Below are 27,609 nucleotides of genomic sequence, written 5' to 3' on the forward strand. Positions count from 1 at the left end.
TTGACATCTATTTATTTATAACGCATTTAGACGAAAAGTCAAAGTTTCTCTGCTGAATTAAATAGTTTTGCATCAATCTCTTGATAACTTTACCTGAATCGAAGATCAGTCGCGAACACGAGGTGGTGATTGCGTCCTTTCGATTAATGATATTAAGTCATACTTCCAAATTCCACACTGGGCAGTATTAAAGAACATAGATTTAATACTAAAAAAAATTACCTTTAGGTGATAAAACTTCTGCAATGCGTACGCTTGATTTCGCTTGACTGCGCATCGCTCGCATAGCGCACAGAGATGTCAGCATACCAACGGAATGATCTACAACATAGTACACCAACCGTTTCAGATTTAATACCGAAATTGAATTATGTTATTCAGACACAATGCTGTGCTCCCTACATTAGCAAATTGACTCGATTGAGTGATTTATTCCTTTGTTTAACTTCTAGTTTTCAAGGGAAATGTCCTTTTCCTGAGTTATTTGTCTCGACGAGCTATTTCTGTTATTACTACGTCTAAAGAGTTTGAATTGTGACTTTTTAAAGGTTAATTTAATTAAAATGCTGTCATTTGCATTTCGTAGCTATAGTTCGACGACGTAGCAGATGTGATGTTATGCCTACGGCGTAGGCTCTACTACGGCGTAGCAAATTTCGGATTTACCTTATTTGGTTCTATTATTAAATTAATAATTATTGACGAATCATACATTATTACAGTTATATTACAAATTAACTACGTATTTTAATGAGTGTTTATAATTATTCACCACTGTCGCCTGTCGATACGATCTGAACTTCGGCGTCGGCGCTTTTTCTGTGTATCGCGCAGTGGGGCTGTCCGTACACAAACACACACTCTGTAACCCCAAATAAATAAAAGGTTAATAATTAGAAGAACTAGAATGAAAAGGAGAATTAGTATTGTTTTCAGCTTCAGCCAATTTCTTTTCTTCGAATTCGTAAGGTAACACCAACTATTAATGGAATCCTAATATGAACGGACATAAGTTATTCGGGAATTGTTTAGTTAATTAGAGCCTACATTATATTTAGATATTAGGTCCATGGTCCCATTATCATATTATGCATTTTATTTTTTGAACTCACGCCTAAGGCTACCTGTCCACCGGAACGGAGCGAGGTAGTCGAGTGGACAAACGGAGAAACATTAACCAATTACACAAGATCTGTCCACTAAACTGGAGCGGGGATGTTGCACTTTAAGTATTCATAAAAAATAAAATAAATATACTTGACCATTTTTGGAACCGTTCACTGGGAGTAAGCACCCAGAACACGGAGGAGGCGATGGCAGGACACATTGAGTCGTCAGCACGCATGCAGATTTCTGTCTCGCCAATAGCGACTCCGTTCCTACACCCGTTAGATTAACATCACTATTGTGTTAGCCATAAGAGCGTTTTTAGAGTATTTTGTGTGTCATTATACTCTTTAGTCACTTCATTCAAACACAATAACCGATATTGTGTTACTGTGATAAAAATAAAACTAATGAGTGTACAAAAAAGTTTCTTTGGCAAAGTTGTTTGTAATCATGAGTACAATCACGTGTTTAAATATCGTTTACTAATTACCAGTCACCCTATATAGTATCAGATAAATTATTAAGCATAATAAAACACAAACATTTCTTAAAACGTCTCAAAGAAGGAATAAATCAAATAAAATTATGAAAACAGCCCACCTATTTCTTACCCTTCGTAAAGCTTATCGATATCATGTATGGTTTACTCTTATAATTACTGTCCACCTTTACTATTATACGGAATTTCGAACCCTTGGATCGACATGCCGAGTCTACGGAGAAATTTTCTAGTATGACTATAATGTAGGGAAGACCAAAATATTCCAATAAAGGCAACAATGTACCTGTTTCGCAAATATCTGGACAAGCTTGAAGTATAGACTCTTTCACATCTTTGGTTACATGGACATTTTCATCTAAAATTTGAAAATCGTCTATGATAGTTACTTTGTATATTGTATAAAGAACTAGATTATCTTTGGAGTGTATAGTACCTGATGTAACTTCATCAACCATTGCGGGGTTCACAATGATATCATTATCATTATCACTTTTAATAAAGCTTTTATTTTTCACTCTGCTTATAGGCAGTACGTCTTCAAGACTGTCCTTTGACAGTGTTATTGTTGGGGGCCCTGTAAAATGTTAATTGTAAGGCGTAATAATATTTCTGGTTGAATTATCTTCTCCTATATGTAAACAAGCTGTGTTGATAGAATTTGCGTTTTTGATATTTATCTAAATATTTTTTTTTTCTTAAAATAAAAGTAGCCTAAGTTTTTCCTTAGTACATCTGCTACCTGCTGATAAAAGTCCCGTCAAAATCCAGTCCTTTTTGAGATTAGCCAGAACAAATAGACAAACAGTAATTTCAATATTACAAAAAATTATACTCACCGATTGCAATTTTGTCTCTCTGTATCTCTTCTTCATCAGAAATGATTATTTCTTTGTACGCTGTAATTTGAGAAAAAAATTACTGATTTTAATAATGCATAAAATATGTGAATAGGCTAGGCTTAAGCTATTGTGAAATTAGTTACCATTTAGGTTTCAACTAAGAATTAGTGCCCGTTTTCAACGTCGCATAAATTTTAGGGAAGTCCTAAATTAGATAGGGCAATAATATTATACAAATTGACCTTTATTTTGCTGTTTAGACCATTAGTAGCTATTTAGTTTGATATTTTTTATAAGTTATTGTGATTGTACCAACACTGGGCGATGTTTTTCTCAAAGAGCCAAAGTCCTTTAATAAATGACATTAATCAAATACAAACGTTTTCCGACAGAATGGCACTCATTCATCCAATTCTCGGCGGTCATGTCGCTGCAAAATGGTGTCGAGAACTGTGCCAGTACTGGAGTACTGATTGTGGAACTGTGTCTCTTCTTGGCCATCAAACGGGATAAAGAGGTTATTTGCTTCTTGATATCTGTAAAATATTGTAATCTATAATATAAAAATAAGTCGGGTTTTCTTTCCTGACGCTATAACTCCAGAACGCACGAACCAATTTGCACCGATTTGCATTGCCGTTGGAAAGGTCTCGGGCTCTGTGCGGTTTGTAGCAAGAAAATTCAGGAAAAAATCAAGAGAATAGCAGGAAAACAGGAAAAGTCATTGGTGGCGAAACGGAGTTCACCAGGTTTGCTAGTATTATCATACAAAACCCTAATGCTACGCACGTACCGTTTTCACGTTGAGTTTTTGAAGTTATCGGTTTGTCCAAAGTATTGAAACTTGTTTTGATTGTTTGACTGAATTCTACAGACTTCTGAGTAGACTGTCGCGAGGTCAAATTCGCTGTTGAATAAAAAGATTAGGAATCTTAATCCAAAATCATCAAAATATAACTAGAATAAATCATTTCGGGAGCTAAATAATCGCGTTTAAATGCTACGGGACAACATTTGCTACGGCGTAGCACATACCAGCTACAACACCGTAGCTCACAAACTAAGCGCTACGAGATATTTATCGATCGACCGATTTTTTATATTTAGTATTATGATTTTTATTTTACTTACTTATGGTTGTGTCAGTGTTAGTTTGATTATCGGAGCTCAACTGTGAGGAGATGGATCGAGGTTTTTCTGAGGGCGTAAAGTTTTCTGTGGGCGTAAAGTTTTCTCTGGGCGTAAAGTTTTCGGTGGGCGTAAAGTTTTCAATGGGCGTAAAGTTTTCTCTGGGCGTAATGTTTTCTGTGGGCGTAAAGTTTTCTCTAGGCGTAAAGTTTTCTCTAGGCGTAAAGTTTTCGGTGGGCGTAAAGTTTTCTCTAGGCGTAAAGTTTTCGGTGGGCGTAAAGTTTTCTATGGGCGTAAAGTTTTCTCTAGGCGTAAAGTTTTCGGTGGGCGTAATGTTTTCTGTGGACGGAATGTTATCTGCGGAAAGTTAAGAAGTTAAAAGTAAACTGACACTTTTTTCTATAATAAATCTTGTTTTACTAAAAGTATTGTTAACTATTTAAATATTTATCATAATATGAAGGTTTCATTAAAAAGTGCTTACCAATACTGGGCTTGAAATGTGAGTTCGCTTGCTTGAACGAAGGTCTCTCTGTGGGAAACAGAGAGGAAAGAGTTAATAAAAATATTAAACCATACTAATATAAATCATTATCATTCAAGTCTTTACAAAATGTGCATACCAATATTGGATACAGCTTCCACTTTGAAGACTGATACTGCTGGTACTTGTATGGACTGAGCTTGGCCACAGTATGACGTCATGATTGAGGCAGATTTGTGTGGACCCGGTTCTGTAGACCAACGAATTTTATTACTGTCTAAAAATGTTTGCCATTCTCATTGGGCTTTTCAAAGATGATCTCAAGGAGTTTTGCAAAGCATCCCAACTAATATTATAAATGCGAAAGTAACTCTGTCTGTCTGTCTGTCTGTTACGCTTTCCCGCTTAAACCTCGCAACCGATTTTGATGAAATTTGGTACAGACAATCTTTAGACCCTGAGACAGAACATAGGCTACTTTTTATTTCGAAAAAAAGGGATGAAGGGGTTGAAATAGAGGTTGAATGTTTGTATGGGATTTCTTAATTTTAAAAGATAAAACCATGAAACTTTATATTTAAGCACTTGATAAGAAATCATTAAACATTTGTTCTAGCATTTTTGAAATTTCGACCAGCTAAGGGGTGAAATAAGGGTTGAAAGTTAGTATGCAAGTTCGTCAAATATCACGTCATAAGAAACAAAAAATCGTTTGTTCTAGCATTTTGAAATTTTTACCAGTTTGGGGGTGAAATAGGGGTTGAATTGAAGATAAGACCATGAATCTTGGTACGTAGGTCTCAAAGGATATGCAGAATTTTTCTACAAACGGAATTCCCGAAATTCGAACGGAACGGATTCGGAACTGGAACTACAAAGCCAAACTTTTTTTATACGAAATCTTAATCACTGAACCTAGGAACATAATTTAGAAGTTTTGGGTGTATCAAATTATCCTACAAAGTTCGTTATTTGAAGTTTAAATTCCGTTTAACGAATACTCTGCATCGCCGCCGCTGCCATCGGTCGTCGTCGCGCACATTCGCCGAAGTGTGGCGGCATCTGCGGCAAGCAACGGCGCGGCGCTGTCGTGTGGTGGGGGATCGCACGAATCTAAAAAACTATGCCTACCCGAACGGGCAGACACGTGAGGGCAGACGTCGTTGTCGGACGCATGCGATTAGAGAAATTTGCACTATAGAGAATTACATTTTTCGATCCAGTAAAATTATTTTTTTTGTTTCGTATAACTTTTTAAGTGTTTTTTATTAATTAGGTCCTGTAAATTAATTTTGTACATACTTGATATTTCTTTTAGTTCATAGTTAAAAGTAGGTAAGATAGTTTCCGTTACTTTAAAAAAATCCGATTTGCTTTTATTTCCTTTTTTTAATTAATCTAAGAGGTCGTAGTAGGTGTAAAACTAACCTAAGCTACTAACCTCCTACTTTTTTATGCATTGGTTGTAAATAAATATTGATAATTTAATTTCTTAGTTACTTTTTTTCAAAGGGCAATATTAGCACCGACCAATGAAATCGTGGGAAAGATCAATGAAAGAATGATGTCACATGTGCAAGGCGATGTTGTCGAATATTTGTCAGTAGATATTGTCATGGACAGTGAACAGGTGACGTCTTATCCTACCGAGTTTCTAAACTCTTTAGAGCTGTCAGGAGTGCCGTCTCATAAGCTGAGACTGAAAGTTGGGGTTCCAGTTTTATTAATGAGAAATCTCGAAGCGCCGAGACTATGCAACGGGACTCGATTGCAAATTACGCAGCTAGGACGCAATATTATTGGAGCAATTATAATGACAGGTATAGCTAAAGATGAAGAAGTTTTGATTCCACGCATACCCATGATCCCTACAGATTTACCGTTTCAGTTTAAAAGAATCCAGTTTCCCCTCAAACCAGCCTTCGCAATGACCATTAACAAAGCGCAAGGGCAAACACTTAAAGTAGCAGGTGTCCATTTAGAGAAAAACTGTTTTTCGCATGGCCAACTGTACGTGGCCTGCTCGCGAGTGTCGAGTCCAAACAATCTCCACATTTTAACAAATGATAACAAAACAGCAAACGTTGTGTACAAAAATGTTTTAAATTAGGTCATTTAAAAATATTTTTGTACACAACGTGAGGCTGGCCCCTGTAAGAGTCTCTTAGACATAAAGGACCAGGATTGACAAAAACTAATTTCACGCGGGCGAAGCCGCGGGCGGAAGCTAGTATACCATAAAGCAAATACATACAAAGAAGAGATGCCATAACTTTATTTCCCTTTAACATAATGCTTCACACTTCTTTTTTTACTATCTCCTCTCTATTTTCTATCGCGCGGTCCCATACTATATAATCGTTTACTGGCTTATTCCATAAAAAAATAAAACACAAATATGTCGGGTTGTTAGCCACAGCCTATAAAACATCTAGTCTTAAACCAGGCCTTTAAAACCCAATAAATCTTTGTATAAATGTCTAAAGCGATATAAAATAAACGTCACATAAGCGCGTCATTTCCCATATAAGCGTAATGCTTCTGCGCCATTACACACAATTGTAAAGGGCTTTTGGAATAAATGCTGTGAAAAATCACCTAACTCCCCCTTGTAGAGTGGGGCATGAAAAATGTATGTCGTGGGGACATTTCGTATGCATTTATGTTTATTTCACAATAATACACTATTGTGAAATATGTACTTTGGGTATCCAGTAATAAGAGCAGCAAAGTGCACAAAATCGGTTAAATTATCTTTTGAGGTAATTGTTATTTAATAATAATAGATTATTTATTATATAAAAGCCACAAAGAATAAAATAAACAACAATTTACATTATTTTTTGTTTTGACCAGAAAGTTTAGTTTTGAACGAAAAATTGTAATTACAATTAAAAAGTTAATAAAGTCCCCCAAAAATAATGCTTTTGCTCTTTTTGTTTGAGAATTTCACCAAGAATATTTTGTTTAAACGATGCCAAGGTCATATTTGAAAGACATTCTGATTTTGAAGCGTGTTGATGTAACATAACCTTTTTACATAATATCGTAACTTTACGAGTTGGTAAGGAAACCAGGGCTGTCATAAAATAAGTTCTGTGTGAAGTGTTTATACTTTTATACTCGCCATCAAATTCAGTTTGTGTTGTTAGATCGCTAGTCTTTTGGTTCAGTAAGCACACTGGTACTACTCGATCATGACGTTCACTGTTTATACCTGAAAAGAAAAGGAAAATAAATATTAAAGTTATAATGTAAATTGTAATCTGGCTAAAAAACGTTTTCACAATAGGATTTGCTTCTGAGCTCTGATGATCTCACATCACACCCAAGAAAAACAATTTCTGGAGCATACAACTAAATATACCGTGATATAAATCCAGAAACTTGCAGCCATTAAAAGGTTATTGTACACTATACACACAGTTACACATTCTATTCTAGCTACAGTATGACGAAACACAATATGGGGTCAACGTTACACTGAAGGTTTGATAATAGCGGTTAAGGTCCGCCATTATATTGATTGAATGTCATTGAGCATGAAGGAGCACAATAAATCATGTCTACTCGATCTATCAACTTATTTTGTGCCCAATATATTGGCCACGAATGTACACAAATAGAAACAGACGCTTATTTCCCGATCACTTTATAGCATTGCAATTGAATCATTCTTTGGTGATTTTTGTTTCAGTGTTACTTTAGGGAAGTTAAGTAGCGGTGTGGTTTACACTAGTGATTCTAAGTATAGACAGATTAGTACTGCATTGTTAGGCTTTTTAATAGTGTAATCCTTTAGGACAAGGTAAGTGCGATTATTTTCTATTTCCAAATACTCAGTAACATACGAATGTATGTAGTGTAATTGGAGCACTATTGCTGTACAATCCTTAGGGCGCTTTTCCACTAGAGATGTCCTATGCTACGTCGCTGTGGATGCGTTTGACTTCCACCAGTCATATTCGTTCTAACACATAGCTTAGTGGTGGAAACGGATTATGTCTATGGAAAGATGCGTGCTATGAATGCGTGCTATTGGTGGCTTCCCTTCAATCGATACATCGCATACTCGAGCTGCTCATCTGAAGCGTACTCGCACAGTTATGGAGTATATAGTTGCACAGCTTAGTTTCATATTTCTGATGGAAATTAGGCTTTTAAAACACTCTTTACAATAGCTTTTTATATGCATTGCCTTTATACTACGCAGTATTAACTTTCTGACTAATAATCAACTTTGCTACCATCATTTGCACCCATACATCATTCTGAACGTTTGCAAAAACTGGTAAAGTAAGAATGATATGTCCGGGGAAAGTAATTACACTGTCATTGATCAATTATTCCCGATGGGAGTATTCTGACCTTTGTCCTTCTAAAGGTCAGGATCGCAGAGTTACAGGCGCGTGTGAGCAAAGAGTGTTTGATCGTGGAGTAATGAATAGGCCCGACCCTTATTAGATGGCTCTCAATAATGTACTGTGAAGTGTAAATGGAAAAAAAAGCGTGACTGCTGAGTAAGTCTAGTGTGCAAAGATGCCAGATTCGATATAAGGATTTAAAATAAAGTGATATTTTTGGATTTTTCTAAATTTTCATTTACAGTATACAGGGTGTCCCTGAAATCGACGTCCAACGGGCACTAGATGATCAGCAAGGTTCTAACTGTTATCAGAAAAATATAAAAAAAATTCTAAGTCCTACAGTTTTTAAATTACAGTGACTTATGTGTTATCCACGAAAAAGTACACCCTGTGCCAGTCTTTTGACTCTTGTTGCTACAAATCTTTATTTTTTCGTCTGCAGTCTTCCTTACATTATCCTGAATAGTGCTCCAGTAATATGGAATCATAAATTCTTAGCCAACTGCTTTAGATTGGAAAACATTGTTAGTTTTAGAGGAACCAAATACTCTGAATAAAATTTTCACCTTACTTTAAGTGACTGTACTGAATAAATTATGTATGGCACTAGTAGTGGCAAATTTCACCAAAGTTGGCGCATTTAATAAGGATTATAAAATGGTATAGCACTTTGCAAATTATTTCTTAAATTTGACACAAAAAAAGATTTTTCAACGAAACTCCGTTTCGATGAATTTATTTGAACTTACTAAAAATTCTTCTAGTGTACTCAAATCATACGTTACAACTTCGTATGCACTAGACAACACTTTGCACGCGATTTGTTATCATCATGTTAAAAATCAGCGAGGATCTCTTGTCAAACAACATTGTCTGTCTACTCATGATTTCGCTTGCAGCTTTCGTCGGCAATATTACTAGACTTACTAGAGGAACTGATGTTGTGTATCATGTTTCACTAAATAATATTGAATGATTGCAATATGATGTTCATAGTGCACCAAACACATTATCAAATGTGTAGTAAAATCAAAAGGAACGGACGCGGCAGATTTATGTACACAGCATATCGACGCGGTAGTGGTTTGGTGTACGTGAGCCCCTTACGCACAATTACTCATCATATCCCAATCAAAAAAAAAAAAAAAGAAATGGGTGAATCCTCCGATTAAGTTACGTGTTCATACCTTGTGATCAAATGCGGGATGAAGCATCAAATATTCTTTAGTTTGTCGAGAAAGAGTTATTTGCACCGTTACAAGGAATTGCATGCAGGTAAAGCAAAAAATAATTTAAAAAATAAATAATCAACACGGCGCAAAAAAGCCAGTGCTCAGCTAAAATGCCGAAGCCCGGGTACGATGGCTCGAGATGCACAACACCAGTTCGTCTAGCGATAATATTGCCGACGAATGCTGCAAGCGAAATCACGTGTAAACAGACAATGTTGTTTGACAAGAGATCCTCGCTGATTTTCAACATGATGATAACAAATCGCGTGCAAAGTGTTGTCTAGTGCATACGAAGTTGTAACGTATGATTTGAGTACACTAGAAGAATTTTTAGTAAGTTCAAATAAATTCATCGAAACGGAGTTTCGTTGAAAAATCTTTTTTTGTGTCGAATTTAAGAAATAATTTGCAAAGTGCTATACCATTTTATAATCCTTATTAAATGGGCCAACTTTGGTGAAATTTGCCACTACTAGTGCCATACATAATTTATTCAGTACAGTCACTTAAAGTAAGGTGAAAATTTTATTCAGAGTATTTGGTTCCTCTAAAACTAACAATGTTTTCCAATCTAAAGCAGTTGGCTAAGAATTTATGATTCCATACTACTGGAGCACTATTCAGGATAATGTAAGGAAGACTGCAGACGAAAAAATAAAGATTTGTAGCAACAAGAGTCAAAAGACTGGCACAGGGTGTACTTTTTCGTGGATAACACATAAGTCACTGTAATTTAAAAACTGTAGGACTTAGAATTTTTTTATATTTTTCTGATAACATTTGGAACTTTGCCGATCATCTGGTGCCTGTTGGACGTCGACTTCAGGGACACCCTGTAGAGTCTGAAAAACAATAAACGTGTGATGGAAAGCAATATTCAACTAATTGTAATATCAAGTTCGCGAACTCGAGTCAGTGGAAATCAAACTATTTTAATTAAAAAAAAACCTACATGGGGCTCAAAATACATAACAACAAAATTGGCGATGAATAGGTTTTGCATTAAAATATAATATTATAATGAAAGGCTGATAATTAAACGACTATGAAACATACTTGGTGCATCTTCTGATTTCTCAGTTTCTTCTGGAATTGCCTCTTTTTCCTTCTTATCTTCTACATATTGTATGCCGATTTCTGTCTTGCAAACGCCTACGTGTTCGGTGATCTCCGACATGGTGGGACCTATGGATTTCGTCTCTAGACCCACATGAGTATTGGTGCTTGTCGTTACATAAATCAGTGGTTGGTTCTCTAGAAACAATACAATTAGTCTCTTACTTAAAATTACATTTCGCATGCCATATACATATACCCTATTTAAAATTAAGCCTCTATGTCTTTCGCGGCGTCGGACGGTTTTTTGGTACAAATTAATCAGTCCTTCGATTATGCAAGTTGGTTAATGTGCTTGGCGACCTAATCGACGCTCATTGTGATTCACTAAGTAGGGTTCACCGTAGAAAATTTGCTAATAAATGCCTTTAACATAGTTTTATCTAAATATTTACTGTTTTATTGTTTTATTTATTAATTTTTTTTTAAGTCATTGCAACGCTATGCATGTAGTGTTTACTTATAATTTTAATTTTTGCTACAATTACCATGATTTATATTAGAACTTAAGCTAAGATATATGGTAAACAAATGTAAGTAAACCAAACAAATAAGAAATAAATTAAAATAATATGCAAAATAAATCGCTTACAATTTCATATATTGTTTTGTGTGCTACTTTCGTTAATGCTTTTTTATTTCTTTTCTCCTTGCTGGTCGATTGTTGCAGCAAATGCGACTGGCGAGCTCTCGAGTTGAATTCTTAAGTAGTACATAATTTTTTTGAGCTTTTCGATTTCGGAAAATTCAGTGTCTGAAATTTGGAATTTGGTACTCGATATGTAACAGCTCGGTCGCAATATGCAATATATACTTATAATTGGGAAGAGACTATGTGGCATTTAAGGCCTGTTTCACAATGCTTGCCGCTATGTCCCAGATATATTTGCATTGAGAACGCAATTTGTATGAACTATCTGTCATATAAGTTTATGGGGTACTTATATGGAGGTGGTAAAACAGTAGCCTTAGTACGAGTTTGTTTTAGGTTGAAGGAAAACGAAACGAGAACGCGTTCGGCGCTCCGATTGGTTGGTTGGCGTGGTTGATTGGCCGGCGCGAATTAACCAACCAATCAGAGCGCCAAACGCGCTTTCGTTTCGATTACTTTAAACGTAAAGCAAACTCGCACTAAGGGTACTGGCGCTTAATATACGGTGTGCATTTCATTTAGTGATGTGCCATTGAAGATGCCTATGTCCAGCAGTGGACAGAAATGGGGTAATGATGCTAATGTATTTTTTACTAACTTGGAATATGAATATTATTTACTTACTAGTCACCAACGCTTCCAACCCTTCAGCCTGTATTTGATGTGACGTTTTTCCCATGAGAGCCTTTTTAATCAGATTGTTCAGTAATAATTCTATAAAAATATGTTTTAAGTTAAAATATTATTATTGTACTAGATATTAATTACCATGGTCCTATGTTAATAACATTACAACATAATTACAAGTATGGGAGAGCCAAGTTTCCGCACAAATGTGCTCGACCGAAGTAATGCCACGACCCCACAGAAAATCGACGTGAAACAACGCTTGCGTTGTGTGAAGTTAGCGGAGGAAACTCCCCAATCTTCCCGATTCACAAACCACTCTTAAATTCCTAACACCCAAGTTGTGCAATATGAATAAAAAAAAAAAAACAAAATATAACTAATCTTCCATTTATCTTACGTGTTTCATAATAAGAATCCACTGCTCCAGCCGCTGTTTCTCTGGTACAATATAAATCTGTGAATTTAACATCTGTGCCTGTTGATAAAAAATAAAATTAAAATTATAACCTTTTAATAAAATACACCCTGCGTATATTTAGGCTAATATGAAAAGAAAAAAAAATACAAAAAAAATGTATTTAATTGAACAAACTTAAACACAAAAGTGGAGCAGACATTATGTTATCATAATACTTAATACTTTAGGCCACTGTTACATTGACAGGGTATAGCGGAAAATTAAAAAGAGAATACCAGTAAGCGTCTTTATCGTTGTCGTAAGAGAATACGTATTTCAAGTGGCTGATGTCTTTTTATAATATTTGGCCACCATCTCGCCTGATGGTAGGGAGCTTTTAGATTTTATTATACTAAAAAAACAATATAAAGTCCAACATCTTCTTCATTATAATTTCCTTCAAGTGCTATTAGACGTTAATCAAAATCGCTGTCTCCCTATCAATGTAAACGTAGCCTAAATTCTTATTACAAATATGCTAATGAGTCCTAGCTTTTATGTTAAAAGGGTCTCCTTAACAGATGTAAAGAGGAAATTTGAATAAAAAATTCTTTCATGTGATTATCTTACCGCATGTTTGAACGTTCAAGGGCGTGCACGTACAGTTTTGTCTATACGATACATTGCAGGCTACTGCTGGCTTGTCCCCAGTTGTTACTACATCATACAGAAAACAAGCAATGTTTGGTGGTTATGCGATAATATCGAATATGTTTTTCGGTTTACTCACGTAACTGTTTGAAGAGGAACTCGACTAGTTTCAAACTAGGTTAGGAGCTCATATTCATGAGCGGTTTAGTCGAGTTTCTCGTTAAACAGTTACGTGAATATGCTAAAAATATAATAACTACTAATATCATAGTTTTCATCTAATTAGATTATTATTATAAAGATATTAATGGAAAAGTAATCTCAAATGCATATTACCTGAACTTGATCTATTTGATATCGGCAGTAATTGTCTTGATGAAATGGACATTATTTTCGTGGCTGAAAAATCGGAAAATTACTAAATAAGTAACTGTAGATCAAGCTGCTGATTGATTAGCTACTATAGATATTTTTTGATACACTTTTAAGTGATGATATATTCCAAAACGTATTAAAAATACTGCCTTGTTGGCCAAGTGATTGCAAGTGCGACTGCCGGTAATGGGACTCGGGTTCGATTTCCGGGTCGGGCGAAGTATCTGGGCTTTTTTCGGATTTTCAAAAGTTTCTCAGTAGTAGAGTCTGGAAATGTGTCCGGTATATGGCAATAGCCACCTATTACATTAAACAACATAAATTGTGAAAAGTGGGTGTACATTGTACACTTGTACAGTGCAACTCTGCCTACACCTTTGGGGATAAAAGACATGATGATATAAAAATAAGTATTATAAATACCTGTCAAAGCGAGGGTTGTTGGATTAGTAGATGCTGTCTGTACTGCATAACTCTGTTTTATGGAATCGTTTACTATAGCAGGTACTGTAAAAACAAGACCATTACAAATAATTAAAATTTTAAGATCAAAACTATTACCATAAGAGATATAAGAGGCCCAGGGGCTGGTTAACCGAATCTCTGGCTCTAAGAGCATGAGTAGGAACGAGTTAGTTTTAACTCACTAACAGTCAGTTGCAGGAACGATCATTAAATTTTTAAAGTGACTTTAAATATTAATGAAGCTTTAAAGTGTTGCACAAAGAAGTATTTCTATCTCATTTTAATGCCGGATTAACTTTAATTAAAGAAACGTCAAATCGGGACTTTAGCCTATTTTTTACGTTGCACAAAACGTCATTAGCGCTAAAGGAGCATTAAATTGACAGTTTTTTTTTTTTTTTTTTTTTTTTCAGGGGAAAATCATCCAATGACTTCTCCCACCTTGGGCGAGGCGAGAGGGAGTGTCAGACTCTTACTGACTAAAAACCACCCCGTTCCTTCTCCTGCTTTTCGAGCCGGAGCCCCGGTAAACCCGCTAGGTAGTCCGCAGCTCCGGATCAGGCATCAGCCCTACTGGGCCCCATCTGTGGTGGTCTGATGGCTCTTTGAGGCGCGCGCGGAACGCTACGCGCCGTACGCACGGGTCTGGTTCTGTTCGGGCGGTGAGCTACCCTTACTCGCCGCCCGCAGGCCCGCACTTACGGTGGCCGGAGATCGTCCCGCGATCCCCGACGCCCGGAGTGTCTCTCGCGACGGCTGGGGCGTGAGGAGGTTTGTTCTCTCACGCGCCCCGCCTCCTCCTTAGCTAGCATGACTGCTTCGCAGAAAGAGGAGACGGCATCCCAGTCCCTCTCGCTCCGCACCATGGCCTGAACCAGTGCCGGGCGCGAGAGGTCGCCGTCGCCGACCACATCCCTGAGGACTTGGCGGTGCTCAGCCCACGCAGGGCACACCGCCACCGTATGTTCTACCGTGTCCTCCGGGCGGTCCTCGCAGTGATGACACCCGGGCGTTTCCTCCCGCCCAATAAGGAACAGGAACCTACCGAAACTCCCATGTCCGGTAAGCACCTGCGTCAGGCGGTAGGTGAGGACGCCGTGGCGCCTCTCTAGCCACTCCTCAAAGAGGGGACTTACCGCTGCGATGACAGCGAGCCCAGCCCTCGGTTGCGACAGTCGTTGCTGCCATTCCGCCATGAGATCGCGCCGGAGCTCGTCCCGCCACGCACTGATCTGGCGCGGCAGTGGAGTTTCGCCCCGGCGGCACGCGTCGGCGCGCAAACTGAACACGTGCGCGAGCACCTTCGCCTCCAAATCCCACGGCGGTAATCCGGCAAGGAGGTTCGCCGCCTCCCCGGAGATCGTGCGATATCCACGGATCACCCGGATGGCCCGATTGGCCGCCGCATCAGGTTCGGCGCCCACACAGGGGCGCCGTAGAGGGCCATGGATCGCACGATCCCCGCGTACAACCTCCGGCAGGAGGCATTTGGCCCCCCGAGGTTTGGCAGGAGCCGCTTAAGCGCAGCCCCCGTCCGTTCCAACTTAGGAGCCAAACGTCGAAAGTGTTCCACGAAGTTCCATCGACTGTCGAGGACGAGTCCTAGGTACTTCATCGTCGTCTCGACGCCGATGGAAACTCCTCCCGCCGTTATTTGGGACGAGGTGGCGCGTTCCCGCGGCCATGAAAGCACATGGCCTCGGACTTGTGGAGCGCCACCTCGAGTCCCAATTGCCGGATCCTTTCAACTACTGTCGCAACCGCTCTCGCCATTAAGTTGGCCGCCGCCTGGTGCGACCTCCCGTGCGCTAGCACTAGCGTATCGTCGGCGTAGCAAATTACGTCGACGCCGTTCGGGAGGTCGGTGCGCAGCACCCAGTCGTAACCGATATTCCACAGGAGCGGTCCCAAAACCGAACCCTGTGGAACACCGCGCGACATCTCTCGCCGTTTCCATTCGCCCTGGTGACCGGGGTATATAACATATCTGTCTGTCAGGTAAGCCTCGATTATACGACGGAGGTAGGTAGGCACCCGGTGATACCGGAGTGCCTCCAGTATGCAGCTCCAGGGTAGGGAGTTGAAGGCGTTGGCGATGTCCAGAGACACCGCCACTACGACCTTACCCCTGGACACTGCAGTCCCCGTCGTGAGGTCCCTTACGCGCATGATGGCGTCCACCGTGGAGCGCCCTCTGCGGAAGCCGAACTGGCCATCCGCGAGGTCCGGCCCAATTCCGGACAAGTGCGCGACGAGGCGGTTCGAAATTATCCTTTCGAAGACTTTTCCCACCTCGTCGAGCAGCACAATGGGCCGGTACGCGGACGGAGAGTCCGCAGGGCGCCCCGGCTTCTTCACGAGGACCAGTTTTCCCGTCTTCCACTGAAGTGGGAACTGGCCCCTCTCCATGCATGCGCTGTAGAGACCGATTAATCGAGGCCTGAGAGCCTCTGAGGCCAGGACCCACGCCTTGCCATGCAGGCCATCGGGTCCTGGGGCGGTGTTCTTGGCGCCCATCCGGCGCACCGCCGCTCTCAATTCTGCCTCGGTCACCTCCGGAACGATGTCGTCGTCGTCGTCACTGTGACCCGCATTGGGAACCGCAGGGGGCGGAGTCATAGATGGAGGGGTAAAACCCCTCCGTAGTCGGGGGAACAAGGTGCCGACTACTTCCTCTACGACCTCTGGCCGGAGACTCTGAGTCAGTGGGGGAGCCCACGTGCGGAGCTTATCACGCACCATCCGATAGGGGCGCCCCCATGGATCTCTGTTCAGAGTCTCCAGCATCTGCCGGCGGGCTTCCTCCTTAGCCCGCCAAATCTCCGCCTTGAGGGCGGCCTTCGCCACCTTGTACCCCTCGTACAACTCCGCCTCTCTAATCTCCGCGTCTGGAGGGCGGATACGGAGCCTGCGGTGCCTGGTGTACTGGCGTCGCGCAGTTACGCACGCACTGCGCAGAGCAGCCAGCTCTTGCGACCACCAGTACACCTGGCGCTTGCGCTGACCTGGCCGAACCCGGGGCATCGCCACGTCACATATTCTGGACATGGCGTCCTGGAGCCATCTTGCCTCCTCATTGATGTCGGCAGGCCTGTCTGGTGGTATCACCCAAGCCTGCACGATTGCGGCTTCCAGGAAAAGCTCCCGGTCCAGCTGTCTTAGCGCCCAACGCGGGCCACATGGGGCCTGTCTGACTGGCGGGTCCGCGGACTCGGCGGAGACGTTGAACCGGATGTACCGGTGGTCAGAAAACGTCTCCACCTCCTCCATAACGCGCCAGTCAACAACACGCGGTGACAGAGCGGGGCTGGCGAACGAGATATCCACCACCGACTCACCCTGCATCCGCACACACGTGGGGACAGAACCCCGGTTCAGGACGACTAGGCCTGTCTCCAGAGCCCAGTCTTCCACCATCCTACCCCGAACATCGGTCAACCGGGAACCCCAAGCCAAGTTCTTGGCATTGAAGTCCCCGAGGACAAGCACGGGGAGGGAACGGAACCCGACGACGACGGCGACCAACTCCCTAAGGGAGTTGTGGAACTCGGCGAGAGTTCGGTTCGGAGAGAAATACACGCCCACCACAGCGATCTCTCCGAACCGTGCTGCGACACAACCCCGGCCTCTCCGAGCGCTCTCGAGAGTCGGGGTACCGGCGGCGGCCGACGAGATGATGGTCACCGAGCCGTCCAAGTCCGCCACCCAGTGATCCCTGGGCGGGACGAAATACGGCTCGGAGACTACGGCGACATTGATCGACCACTGCGCCATGCTCTGGAGCAGGAGATCCTGAGCAGCGGCGCAGTGGTTGATGTTCGCCTGGAGGAGGCGGAATGGATGCATTAATGGCAATCCATTACAACCTCCTCCCTGGCGGCATTAAAGCCGGCGCTTACCGCGGCGGCGGTGGCAGTGGCGACTGCTACGGTGGCGGCGGTGGAAACGACGGGGGCGGCGGAGGGCCTGCCCTTGCCCCTGGGTTTGGTAGGCGGGGAGCAGGCCTTGCTCCCGGCCCGGTGGTTGGCCGGCTTGCCAGCCGCCGCACATGCGTCGCAGTGCAGCGGGGCGGTGCACGTACCGGCCTTGTGACCGGGCTGACCGCAGCGGAAGCAGCGGTCGCTGCGGTCAACCTCCGAGGTGCATTTAACGCTCACGTGGTGGCCCACGTGGCAGCGGAAGCACCTCAGAGGCCGGACCTCGAGCAGCTTGACCTGCGCCGAGACCCAACCTACCAGGAGCCTTTTGCCCTCCTTAATTTTGTTGGCCGCTGTGACGGGGCAACTCACGACTACCGTTCGCAGACCCGAGTTGTCCGGACGGATGGTGCCTGCTTTGACCTGGTCAACAGGGCACCCTCCCGTCCTGGCGACAGCGGCCACCACCTCATGCTCCGTCACGGAGTCGTCCAAGCCCATTATTCGCAGATCCAAGCACTTAGTGGGCCTGGACACGCGAACCTCGTCCGCACCGAGACACGCCCGAAGCCTTTCAGCTAAGGCGTCAGCGGACGGGCCGCTGGTTGCGCCGGGGACCTCCAATAAACGGGCTCCTGTCGCGGTCGCTTTAATAGCGAACCCGTTAGGGGCCCCGAACTCCGCGGGAGTCACCGCCCCCTTCAATTTGGCGAGGACGTCGCCATATGTTACGCCCCTTTTCACCGCATCGGGCTGTAATGTTATCACTACAGCCGCGGTTTTAGGGGCGAGAAGCAAGGCCGCAGCGCGCTTCTCTTTGCGCTGCTGCTGCCGCCGCTGCCGCTGCGCTTTCTTGCGGCGCTTTCTCGCTTCTTTGGCGACTCTCCTCGCCTCGCCGACAACCTGCCACTCATTGCCGTCTAGACCCCTTGCTGGTGGGGTAGGCTCGCCTGTGGCTGGGGCTTCAGCCTGCTGAGCCGCAGCACCTCTTCTCCTTCTTTTGCGTCCAGAGGACGCGTTCGCCGCCAATGTAGCTGGTGCCTGCACCGCTGGGGGTGCTGGGGTCCTCGTTGGAGGAGCCGCTCGTGGTCTCGCCACTGGTTGAGCACCGCAGCCAATCTGACCAGAGGAGGTCGAGCACCTGGCTGCAACAGCCGCATATGACCTCGAGGCCGCTAGCGAGGGACGAAGAAGTCTGCTCTCCAGCACATTAAAGCGCTGCTGGAAAGCAGTCATCTCCCTGCGCATTAGCCCGAGCATATCGGGCTCCGCCGAAGGCTGGGGATGGCTTCCTCGGCAAGCGGCAAGCTCCGCCTTGGTGGACCGGAGCTCGGTCTCTAGAGCCACGTTGGAGGCGGATAAGCGCACCAGCTCTTGCCGCATTTGGGCCAGCTCCTGGTGCACTTTCCCCGCTGAGGGGACTCGACACACATCAAAGGCCGCCGCCATTATTTCGGCCTCCACCGACTTCAGCTGAGCGGCTTTGGTAGACTGGAACTTTTTCCCAGCTACCTGGCGGAGCGCTTCTCTAACGATTTGGCGCAGCGTCCCAGTGCCGCGCTCGCCTTCCATACCGTCGGCGTCTGAAACCTCCTTTATAGAGGAGTCTGAGAGGGCGCCACTTCTCAGGGCATCCTCCGCGGCCAGACGCTTAGCCGGCTTGGACCGCGCAGTGGCTGACAGCCTCTTGGCCCTTCCCCTGCCTCTACCCCGCGCAGTCGTGGGGATTTTAGGTGGGGCCGGGGCCTCCTGCGTGTTCGAGGACGAGGACAATCCTCGAACCTCCTCCGTCCTGGGACGCTTGAAACTCGATCTTGTCTGGCGCATTGAAATGACGCTCACGCCAGACACAGATGACGAGTCGGACTCCGAGTCCGATCCCTTCCGACTTGGAGCCCGTGTCTGGGACTTGCTGGACGAGTCCAGCGCCTCCCCACGGGCACCAGAGCCACTCGGGCCCTCTGCTAAAACAACTGGAGGCGAGCTAAGCTCGCCTACCTTCTCCTCCTCTGGTGGTTTGTTTGTTAATAATTTTTTTGTCTTCATACAGTTCCCACGAGTATGGGGGAAATATTCAGTCCACCCAGGCAGTGCCCCTGTACCTGGGTAAGTGTATATTTGTAACCCAACTAGAGGGTCCACCGGTCCCCTAGCTGGGGGTGCGCTCGAGACTGACACTACTCCTCAGCCACGCATACCCTCGCCGCGCACCAGAACTTGGTATTGGAGGAATTTTTTATAGAGGTTAACTTCCTCGCGGTCCGGGCGATCAAGCCAAGACCCTCGTCCCGTTCAGAGTCATAAAACATGACTATGAGCTCTTCCCGGATTACGATGTCAACGGTTGCAATCGAGGACAACTTGTGCCCCGATGCTGCTCGTTGGCAGGGTGAGTGCACAACGAGCACCGTCCTTGCCTCTCCGCCACGCTCTCTGCTAGGTTCAGAGAGACGTGCGGAGTGACGCCCCTCGGAGGCGCAGGCCATGTGTCAGCACAAAGCCCGCCGCCCCCAGAACCCATCTCGGGTTCTTCCGCCCCGTCCAAAAGTTTGCTACAGGCAATAGCCTCTCCAACCCTATCACCCCCGTTAGGGGGACTATTACCTGTACCCAGGGTGCACCACGGGGAGGTCTTCTGGCACCGCACCCCAAATTGACAGTTTGGGGTTATAATTTTTAATGCCTAGTCAAACATCCATTAAACTTGTTATTAAACTCTGAATTCTTTTGTAAATAGTGCTAGTAATATTTTTTTACTTTATTACAGTATTATTTTGTCCCTTTCATCTTTATCCGCTCCTTCCACGACGACGTCGTGTAATTCCAGATAGGATAAATTTATTTGAAAAACATGACGGAGAAGAGTTTCGTGTGAGATACAGGATTTCTAAAGCTTTACACATTTGCGAGATACTCAATTTACAAACAAACTCGAAGAAATAGAGCCATTGATGGCCTCACATAGTTATTGATATGTTTGAGATTCTTCGCTACTGGATCTGCCGAAGATCAGCTTCCTGCCAAACATAGGCCTTCCTTAGTGTTAACAACCACTAGCAACACCAGACAGATATAATGTAGGATGTAATTATAATATAATAGTATTTAATTACTGAGTACTATTCATAGGAATAAATATATTAAACCTTTTTCGTCATTTCATATTAAACCTTTTTCGTCATTTCATAGACTACATAAACTGTTTAAAATAAATGTTAGAAATGGAACGTCAAATGATATATTTAAAAACCGGCCAAGTGCGAGTCGGACTCGCCCATGAAGGGTTCCGTAACAGCAAGTAGATGACATATTATAAAAGTTACAAAATAACTTGGTTTTACATAGTGATTGTATGAACGACAAAGTTATATTTACGGTTTTTGATATCTCGTTCAAACCAATTTTCGTTGTTAGTTTCTATTGAAATCTACACCATATATTTTTTTTTGTTTTTTCACTCTCTTATTTTAAAAGTTAGGGGGGGGGGCACTCATTTTTCCTCTTTGGAAGCGTCTAACTTTCAAACGGTTGATTTTGAAGAAAAAAGGTTTTGGGAACCTTTGCCTTTTTTAAAGACATATCCATAGACACCCATCACGGGTATGTTAGCTGAAAAAAAATTTTTTTGAATCAGTTCCATGTATGGATGTAAAAACCCTTTAATTTTTAAATTTAATAATTTTTATTCAAAATTCGAATAGCGGTTATCGAAATACATCAACCTACAGCGTTTCAACTATGTAGGCCCAACAGTTTCGGAAATAAATGGCTGTGACATACGGACGGACAGACAGACAGACAAACATGACGAATCTATAAGGGTTCCGTTTTTTGCCATTGGCTACGGAACCCTAAAAATGGCGGAAAATAATTAATTCGAATATTGGTCGATGAGACGGATTGTTGGTTTATAATAGTTCTGTAAAAATAAATTGTAATTCCTGAAATGTTATGAATTTCATTTAATCTTCTCGCATCTTGAAATAACATTCGGTATTTCCATATCATGCTAGGGGAATAGGTGTATTAATAGATGAATATACCTTGTATATTTTTAAGAATAAATAAAACGACTAATCTTGTTTTAAATTAATTTATTTTATTAGATATTTATTTTACTAAAATACCATACCGTCATTACATGGGGGCAATTCGTACTTCCTCTGTGGGTGCAATATTATACCATTCTTTGGTTAATTCTTTGCTTAAAAAGTTAGTACAAGGGCGATGCATACTGCCTGAACCAGCCTGTATTGCACCAGATACCATGGTTAATGAATAATGCTGAAAATTCTTTCTACAAAAGGAAAACTCGAGACGAGTCCAATTCTCAATTAATCACAACAATAACAAACACCTGGAAGCTACGTTAAATCTTCTCTCTTACAAACGCTGTTACGATACCAATGAAAGATAATTCAACACCACATTAAAGCAATTGATAATATTTTTATCGTAAAAAATTGGATTTTTCCTAAATACAGAGATGACAGAAACGCTCATGATGTCAATATTGACAACTAGGGCTGGCGATCTAGGAATTTCTTCCCGCGAACCAAAAAGGTTGATACCTATTTTAAATCGGAACACATAATTGAATCGGTCAGTGAATTAGAATAAGATTTGATATTTATATGTATTCCACTATTAAGACACTACAAAATACATTTAATAGTAGCTAATTAAATTAACACATATGCTTAATCTGTCAAATATAGAGATATTTAATCAAATACAAAATATAGATATAGGTATTACGTAAATAATGTAATTAGCTCTGAAAAAACTCATAACTGAGTCTTAATTTACAAGTAACTAAGTAGTAACAAATGGTATTGTATTGATTTTTATAGTGTCCTTTAACTACATGAAATAAATCCAACACAATCGATAAATCGTCATTTTAAAAAATCGGTTTCTTTCGAAGCGGGATTCGCTTCCTTCCATCCTTAATGACAATTTACATTCAATCAGTTCCAGAGAGTATACAAATACTACGTAATCAGTTCATTCAAAATATGTGTTTTAACTTGCAACACTTTTTAATGTCGTCTTTAGTTAAAGTCCCATTAAAGGGACCCGCAACAGTTTTGTGCAACGTCTTTAAATTTAATGGAATATTAGCGATAATGACGGATTAACTAATGTCGAATTTAAAGACAGTTTTCTGCAACTGACTGTAAGAGTCTGAAACTCCCTCTCGCCTCACCCAATGCGGAAGAAGTCATGGAATGGAACCTCTTAAAAAATAAAAGCCATGCTTTGGCACAAGTGGGCTATTTCGACCAACAAATCACTACCAGCATTAAACATCCTTCGCGTGTTGATCCTTCCCTAATCCCTCTCCTTATGACTTCTTTGGTGTTGTGAATGTCCGTAGGTGGTGCTGATGACTTACCACCAGGTGGTCCGCTTACTTCTTAAAAGGAATTTTAGGTTTGGTTCGTTTCTTCACGTTCCTGAAAACACTATATTAACCTTAACTAAGCCTTTACCTGCAATTGTGGATGGACCAGGTGTGTAGCCTGTTGACACTTCGGCTATGGAGGCATCGGGAGTCATTTGAGTTTCGGTTTCTAAGAAATAAAATCTTTTGTGGTAACGAATTATTGTACATAGTAGTAAGACCTGTACCTGTACTCTTTAAACTAGCGTAAGTCTTCGAATTTCCTTTTTACACATTCTATACATAGTAAATACTGTCAAGCCATTGACAGAAAAAAAAATGAAAAAAAAAACATCTATAATGTAAAAATAAGGGTTTTCCTTCCTGACGCTATAACTTCAGAACGCACGAACTGATTGCCACGGATTTGCATTCGTTGGAAAGGACTCGGGTTCCATGAGGTTTATAGAAAGAAAATTCAGGCAATAATCAACAGAAAAGCAGGAATATAGGGAAAACCATTGGTGGCGAAACGGGAGTTCGTCGGGTTTGCTAGTCTGTTATAAATATTTTAAAATAATATAGTTTACCTGTGCCAGGTTCTGGTCTATTTTCCTCAGTCTGTGATGATAACTCAGGCTTCTGTTCTTCCATAGATTCGGTCTCCTCATGTAATATCATTATTTCTGAAAATTATTTTGTCACATGTAAGAGAATCTTGTAATGTATCATTACTATACCTACCTGTTTTATGAGTGTTTGCCATGATCTTTACGCTTGGCAGGTTCGGTTGGAGATCGATTAATAGATTTAATATAGTCCTTTATGTGACTAATGGAAGTAGCCTAAGTTACTAGTAGTTAATGTAATAAACATTAACTACTTGGCAATAATAGTCTCGTCAAAATCGGTGTAGCCATTTTAGAGATTATCCAGAACAAACAAACAGGTAAACAAATTAGTAAATAATATTATTTTGGTGTATGTATCGTATGAAGTAAAAAGTTAGTGGTTATTTCAATATATCACTCCCATTTTATATATTACTCTAGATGATGCTTCTTACTAAAATTTTGGTGTATAAAACAAATAGGTACCTTTAGTTGGAAAGCTCGTTGTTTTTTCAGATAGTTTTAGTTTTACTGCTGATATGCCTGTTGTTACTTTGTTAACAGACATGCCTGGTGACATTTGAGTGTCTATTTCTGAAACTTTAATGGAAAGTATATATATTCTCTATACTATAAGTCAGTATAGAAATTTAGCTCTCATTTTCGATATGCTATTTGTAACACGGCACGTCGTATTCCGCGCGTGCCTTAAACAGCTATCAGCCCACCACAGATGGGACCCAGTAGGGCTGATGCCTGATCCGGAGCTGCGGACTACCTATCAGGTTTACCGGGGATCCGGCTCGAAAAGCAGGAGTAGGAACAGGGTGGTTTTAGTCAGTAAAAGTCTGACACTCCCTCTCATCTCGCCTAGGACGGGAGAAGTCATTGGATGATTTTTTCCCCTTAAAAAAAGTCAAGAGATTTTTGTAGGTACCATGATTGGACGAACAAGACTTTGCGCTGCACCAACGCCATCTAGGCATCGCAAAAACGTTAGATTTCTCTATTTATTTAAATGTTTTACAGACTTACGCTCATTGTGTTGTCTGGCACTAACGGCTCGAGATAATTTTCGCATATTAGGATACACTGATGTTTGAGTCTTTGTTTCAGTAAGTTGTGTTATTTCTGAAAACGTAATTTATAATGTATTATTATAAAATTGTGGAGCACAGTTGAAATATGTGCCTAAAAATACATAGTGTATATCCCCTGCTATTGTTGGGTCATTATAAATGAGCGAACTGTATAAGTATTTTTTATCGTATCTCTCGCTCACACTTATGCGAATTGTGCGGCATTGTCACATTCTTTTGACGTGACAGTGTGCACGTTTGTAATGGCCCAACTATAGTCAATTATACATCATTACAAAATATTATTACCTGATCCAGTATAGGGCTTGTAATACGTTATGTCACAGGCAGAAGTGATCGTTCCCGTTGAACTGCGATTGAACATTGGTAGGAATGATACGTCCGTTTCTAAACAAATTATTAAAAAAATCATGAAACAATGTGATTAAGTTGAAATACCTAATACTTTAGCTATTAATCTCTATATTTAAAAATCAATTGTTGTTCGTTAGTCAATCGAGATCGGCTGGACCGAGATGGTTAATTTTGGTATTGAATTATTTGTGGTAGTCCGGGAAAGGTTTAAAAGGTGAGAACAAAATGTGTAAGGCAGTACAAAGTTTGTCGGATCAGCTAGTAAAAAAATAAGTATCATACCTGCATTATGACACATGATAATCTTCTGTGTGAACGCATCCTTCGAGAATTCTACAGACATTCGGTATGGGTTGGTCCTTATAAACGTACTCGTTACTTTATCGTACATGAAGTAAGGTAAGTCTGTCGTATCTGTGTCTTGATCGGACAAGCCCAATACGTACATATGGGTGAAACTTGTCGATCGGTCCACTTTTAATGGCAACAAGTTATCTGCAATATTTCATATTAGTATTATGTGGGATAAAAACTACACTCTTTTTATTTTTGTGAGGTGAAAATCATCCAATGACTTCTCCTGCCTTGCGAAAGGGAGTATCAGACTGACTAAATTATTATATTTATTGACTGATATTATATATATTTATTGACTAAAAACCACCGCATTCCCCGGTAACCTGTTACGTCTGGGATGTAATTATAGACATTACGTGGTACAGTTACGCTACGTAATATGAATGGATTAGCTTGATCAGAGTGATACCATGAATTTGAACAAAATTTGCGTATAATAACACTTCGCTGTCTGAGATTGATTGTTCTAAGATTTACTAGAGACGCAACACATCCTTACTCAAAAGACTAGCAATGCACATGAAACTCATTTGGTGTTGCAGATATCCATTGTTGGTGATTCCACAAAAATAAATGAATAATTTGTAAACAAACCTTCATACTGACAACTTTTGCAGAATTCAATTTTGTTAGTACTCCAAGAGAATTTGTTCATTTTACTATTGGCACTGTTGTTATTATCTCGGTAACAAACAAGGCGCGGTACTTTAGGTGTTTCTATATTTATCGTTCTTGCAGATGGAGATATTTGTTCTGAAATGAATTATTTGATCATAATAATTTGGTGGCTTTTCCACCTAAGGGTCGGTTCATATCTGATGTAAAATACGTCGAGCGTATCATCGGTTGAGTGTGAACGGTCAATTGTTTTTCTATACATTTGTCTGTTCTGGCGTTACGTGACCGATAATACGCGACGCATGTTCCGTCAGATATGAACCGACCCTAAGCGCTAAGTGGAGAAGACTGTTTTAACGTAATCACAAGTTCACAACTATCAAACTATCAAATGAATTAGAGTTAGACGGAGACCGACAAAAATAAAGCACTTACGTGAACTATACATGAATGGGTACATGGACGGCCCTAGATTTGAATGTTTGATTTTTGGTCTATGATTTGAATAGGTATGCGCTGTAAAATTAAACAAATCAAAAGTTACATCACCGAAAATGATAAGAATGAAATATGGAAAATTGTATTTTAAAGGAATTTAGTTTTTACTCTTTAGATTTTATAACTGCAATTTGAATGACAGAATTTCCTTAAATAAAAAAATAACTTACTACTAGACTCATTAAGATTGTTCAAGTTGATCCAGGATCCCATATCGAACACAGTACCAATTGCTTCAGACTTCAGCTCTTTTGCAACACTGTCTGTACCTAAAAGCAAAAGTGTGTCCTGTGCGTGAAGGAAATAGTTGAGACGATTTATGTGGGAAACTACTTTACTTGTGAGTTTACACATATCTGCTCGGATTGGGTGAAATAGGCCCTTTATACGCCGTAGAATAGTTCTTAGAGAAGATTTATTTCAGACGATTTGGGGTTAAGATTTTTGTCTGTTTTTTTTTTAACTTTGCCCCATACTAGGATTTTCTCCTGTGTCGTGGGTGCGTTTACAAACATACAATTTCACATACACATCACACCCAAACCGAAACAACAATTTGTGGATCACACAATGAGTTGCTCCATGAGGTAATCGAAGCAGCTACACGTTGCGCGACAACGCGGTTGCTGGCCAACCGTGCAGTCGTTTTGAATTTACGTATTTTAGCTCTAATACAACTATTAAAGTAAGTAAAATATGTTTTAACGTGATGACCTGCAAATGTTATGACCACATACACTGAGTTAGGTACTTAGTTTTTATACTTATATACTCAGAGTTCAAACTCAACCGGTCTTGTGAACAAATACTATGACATGTA

The 27,609-nt window shown here is 41.3% G+C and overlaps 1 protein-coding gene across 8 annotated transcripts in view; it reads right to left on the bottom strand.

Moving 5' to 3' along the window:
- The window catches only part of LOC118282459 (uncharacterized), a 41,729-nt gene that overhangs the window by 5,306 nt on the left and 8,814 nt on the right, over nt 1-27,609 (bottom strand). For 6 of the 8 annotated variants that reach the window (XM_050701469.1, XM_050701466.1, XM_050701468.1 and 3 more), the window contains 27 exons: nt 26,960-27,058; nt 26,727-26,807; nt 26,268-26,426; nt 25,599-25,811; nt 25,251-25,349; nt 24,898-24,993; nt 24,349-24,462; nt 23,842-23,937; nt 23,361-23,441; nt 13,907-13,990; nt 13,445-13,507; nt 13,088-13,174; nt 12,458-12,535; nt 12,055-12,144; nt 10,719-10,916; nt 7,191-7,280; nt 4,203-4,313; nt 4,064-4,111; nt 3,583-3,936; nt 3,245-3,358; nt 2,832-2,987; nt 2,449-2,508; nt 2,046-2,186; nt 1,896-1,967; nt 1,263-1,379; nt 773-862; nt 223-321 (listed from right to left, as the gene is read on the bottom strand). In XM_050701469.1, coding sequence (XP_050557426.1) covers nt 223-321; nt 773-862; nt 1,263-1,379; nt 1,896-1,967; nt 2,046-2,186; nt 2,449-2,508; nt 2,832-2,987; nt 3,245-3,358; nt 3,583-3,936; nt 4,064-4,111; nt 4,203-4,313; nt 7,191-7,280; nt 10,719-10,916; nt 12,055-12,144; nt 12,458-12,535; nt 13,088-13,174; nt 13,445-13,507; nt 13,907-13,990; nt 23,361-23,441; nt 23,842-23,937; nt 24,349-24,462; nt 24,898-24,993; nt 25,251-25,349; nt 25,599-25,811; nt 26,268-26,426; nt 26,727-26,807; nt 26,960-27,058 — 3,090 coding nt within the window. Of the gene's footprint in view, nt 1-222; nt 322-772; nt 863-1,262; nt 1,380-1,710; nt 1,824-1,895; nt 1,968-2,045; nt 2,187-2,448; nt 2,509-2,831; nt 2,988-3,244; nt 3,359-3,582; nt 3,937-4,063; nt 4,112-4,202; nt 4,314-7,190; nt 7,281-10,718; nt 10,917-12,054; nt 12,145-12,457; nt 12,536-13,087; nt 13,175-13,444; nt 13,508-13,906; nt 13,991-23,360; nt 23,442-23,841; nt 23,938-24,348; nt 24,463-24,897; nt 24,994-25,250; nt 25,350-25,598; nt 25,812-26,267; nt 26,427-26,726; nt 26,808-26,959; nt 27,059-27,609 lie in introns of those variants that run through there. The other 2 variants (XM_050701467.1, XM_050701472.1) reach the window with 2 other exon arrangements.

Source organism: Spodoptera frugiperda, chromosome 20 (assembly GCF_023101765.2).
Source record: "Spodoptera frugiperda isolate SF20-4 chromosome 20, AGI-APGP_CSIRO_Sfru_2.0, whole genome shotgun sequence".
NCBI classification, from domain to species: Eukaryota; Metazoa; Arthropoda; class Insecta; order Lepidoptera; family Noctuidae; genus Spodoptera; species Spodoptera frugiperda.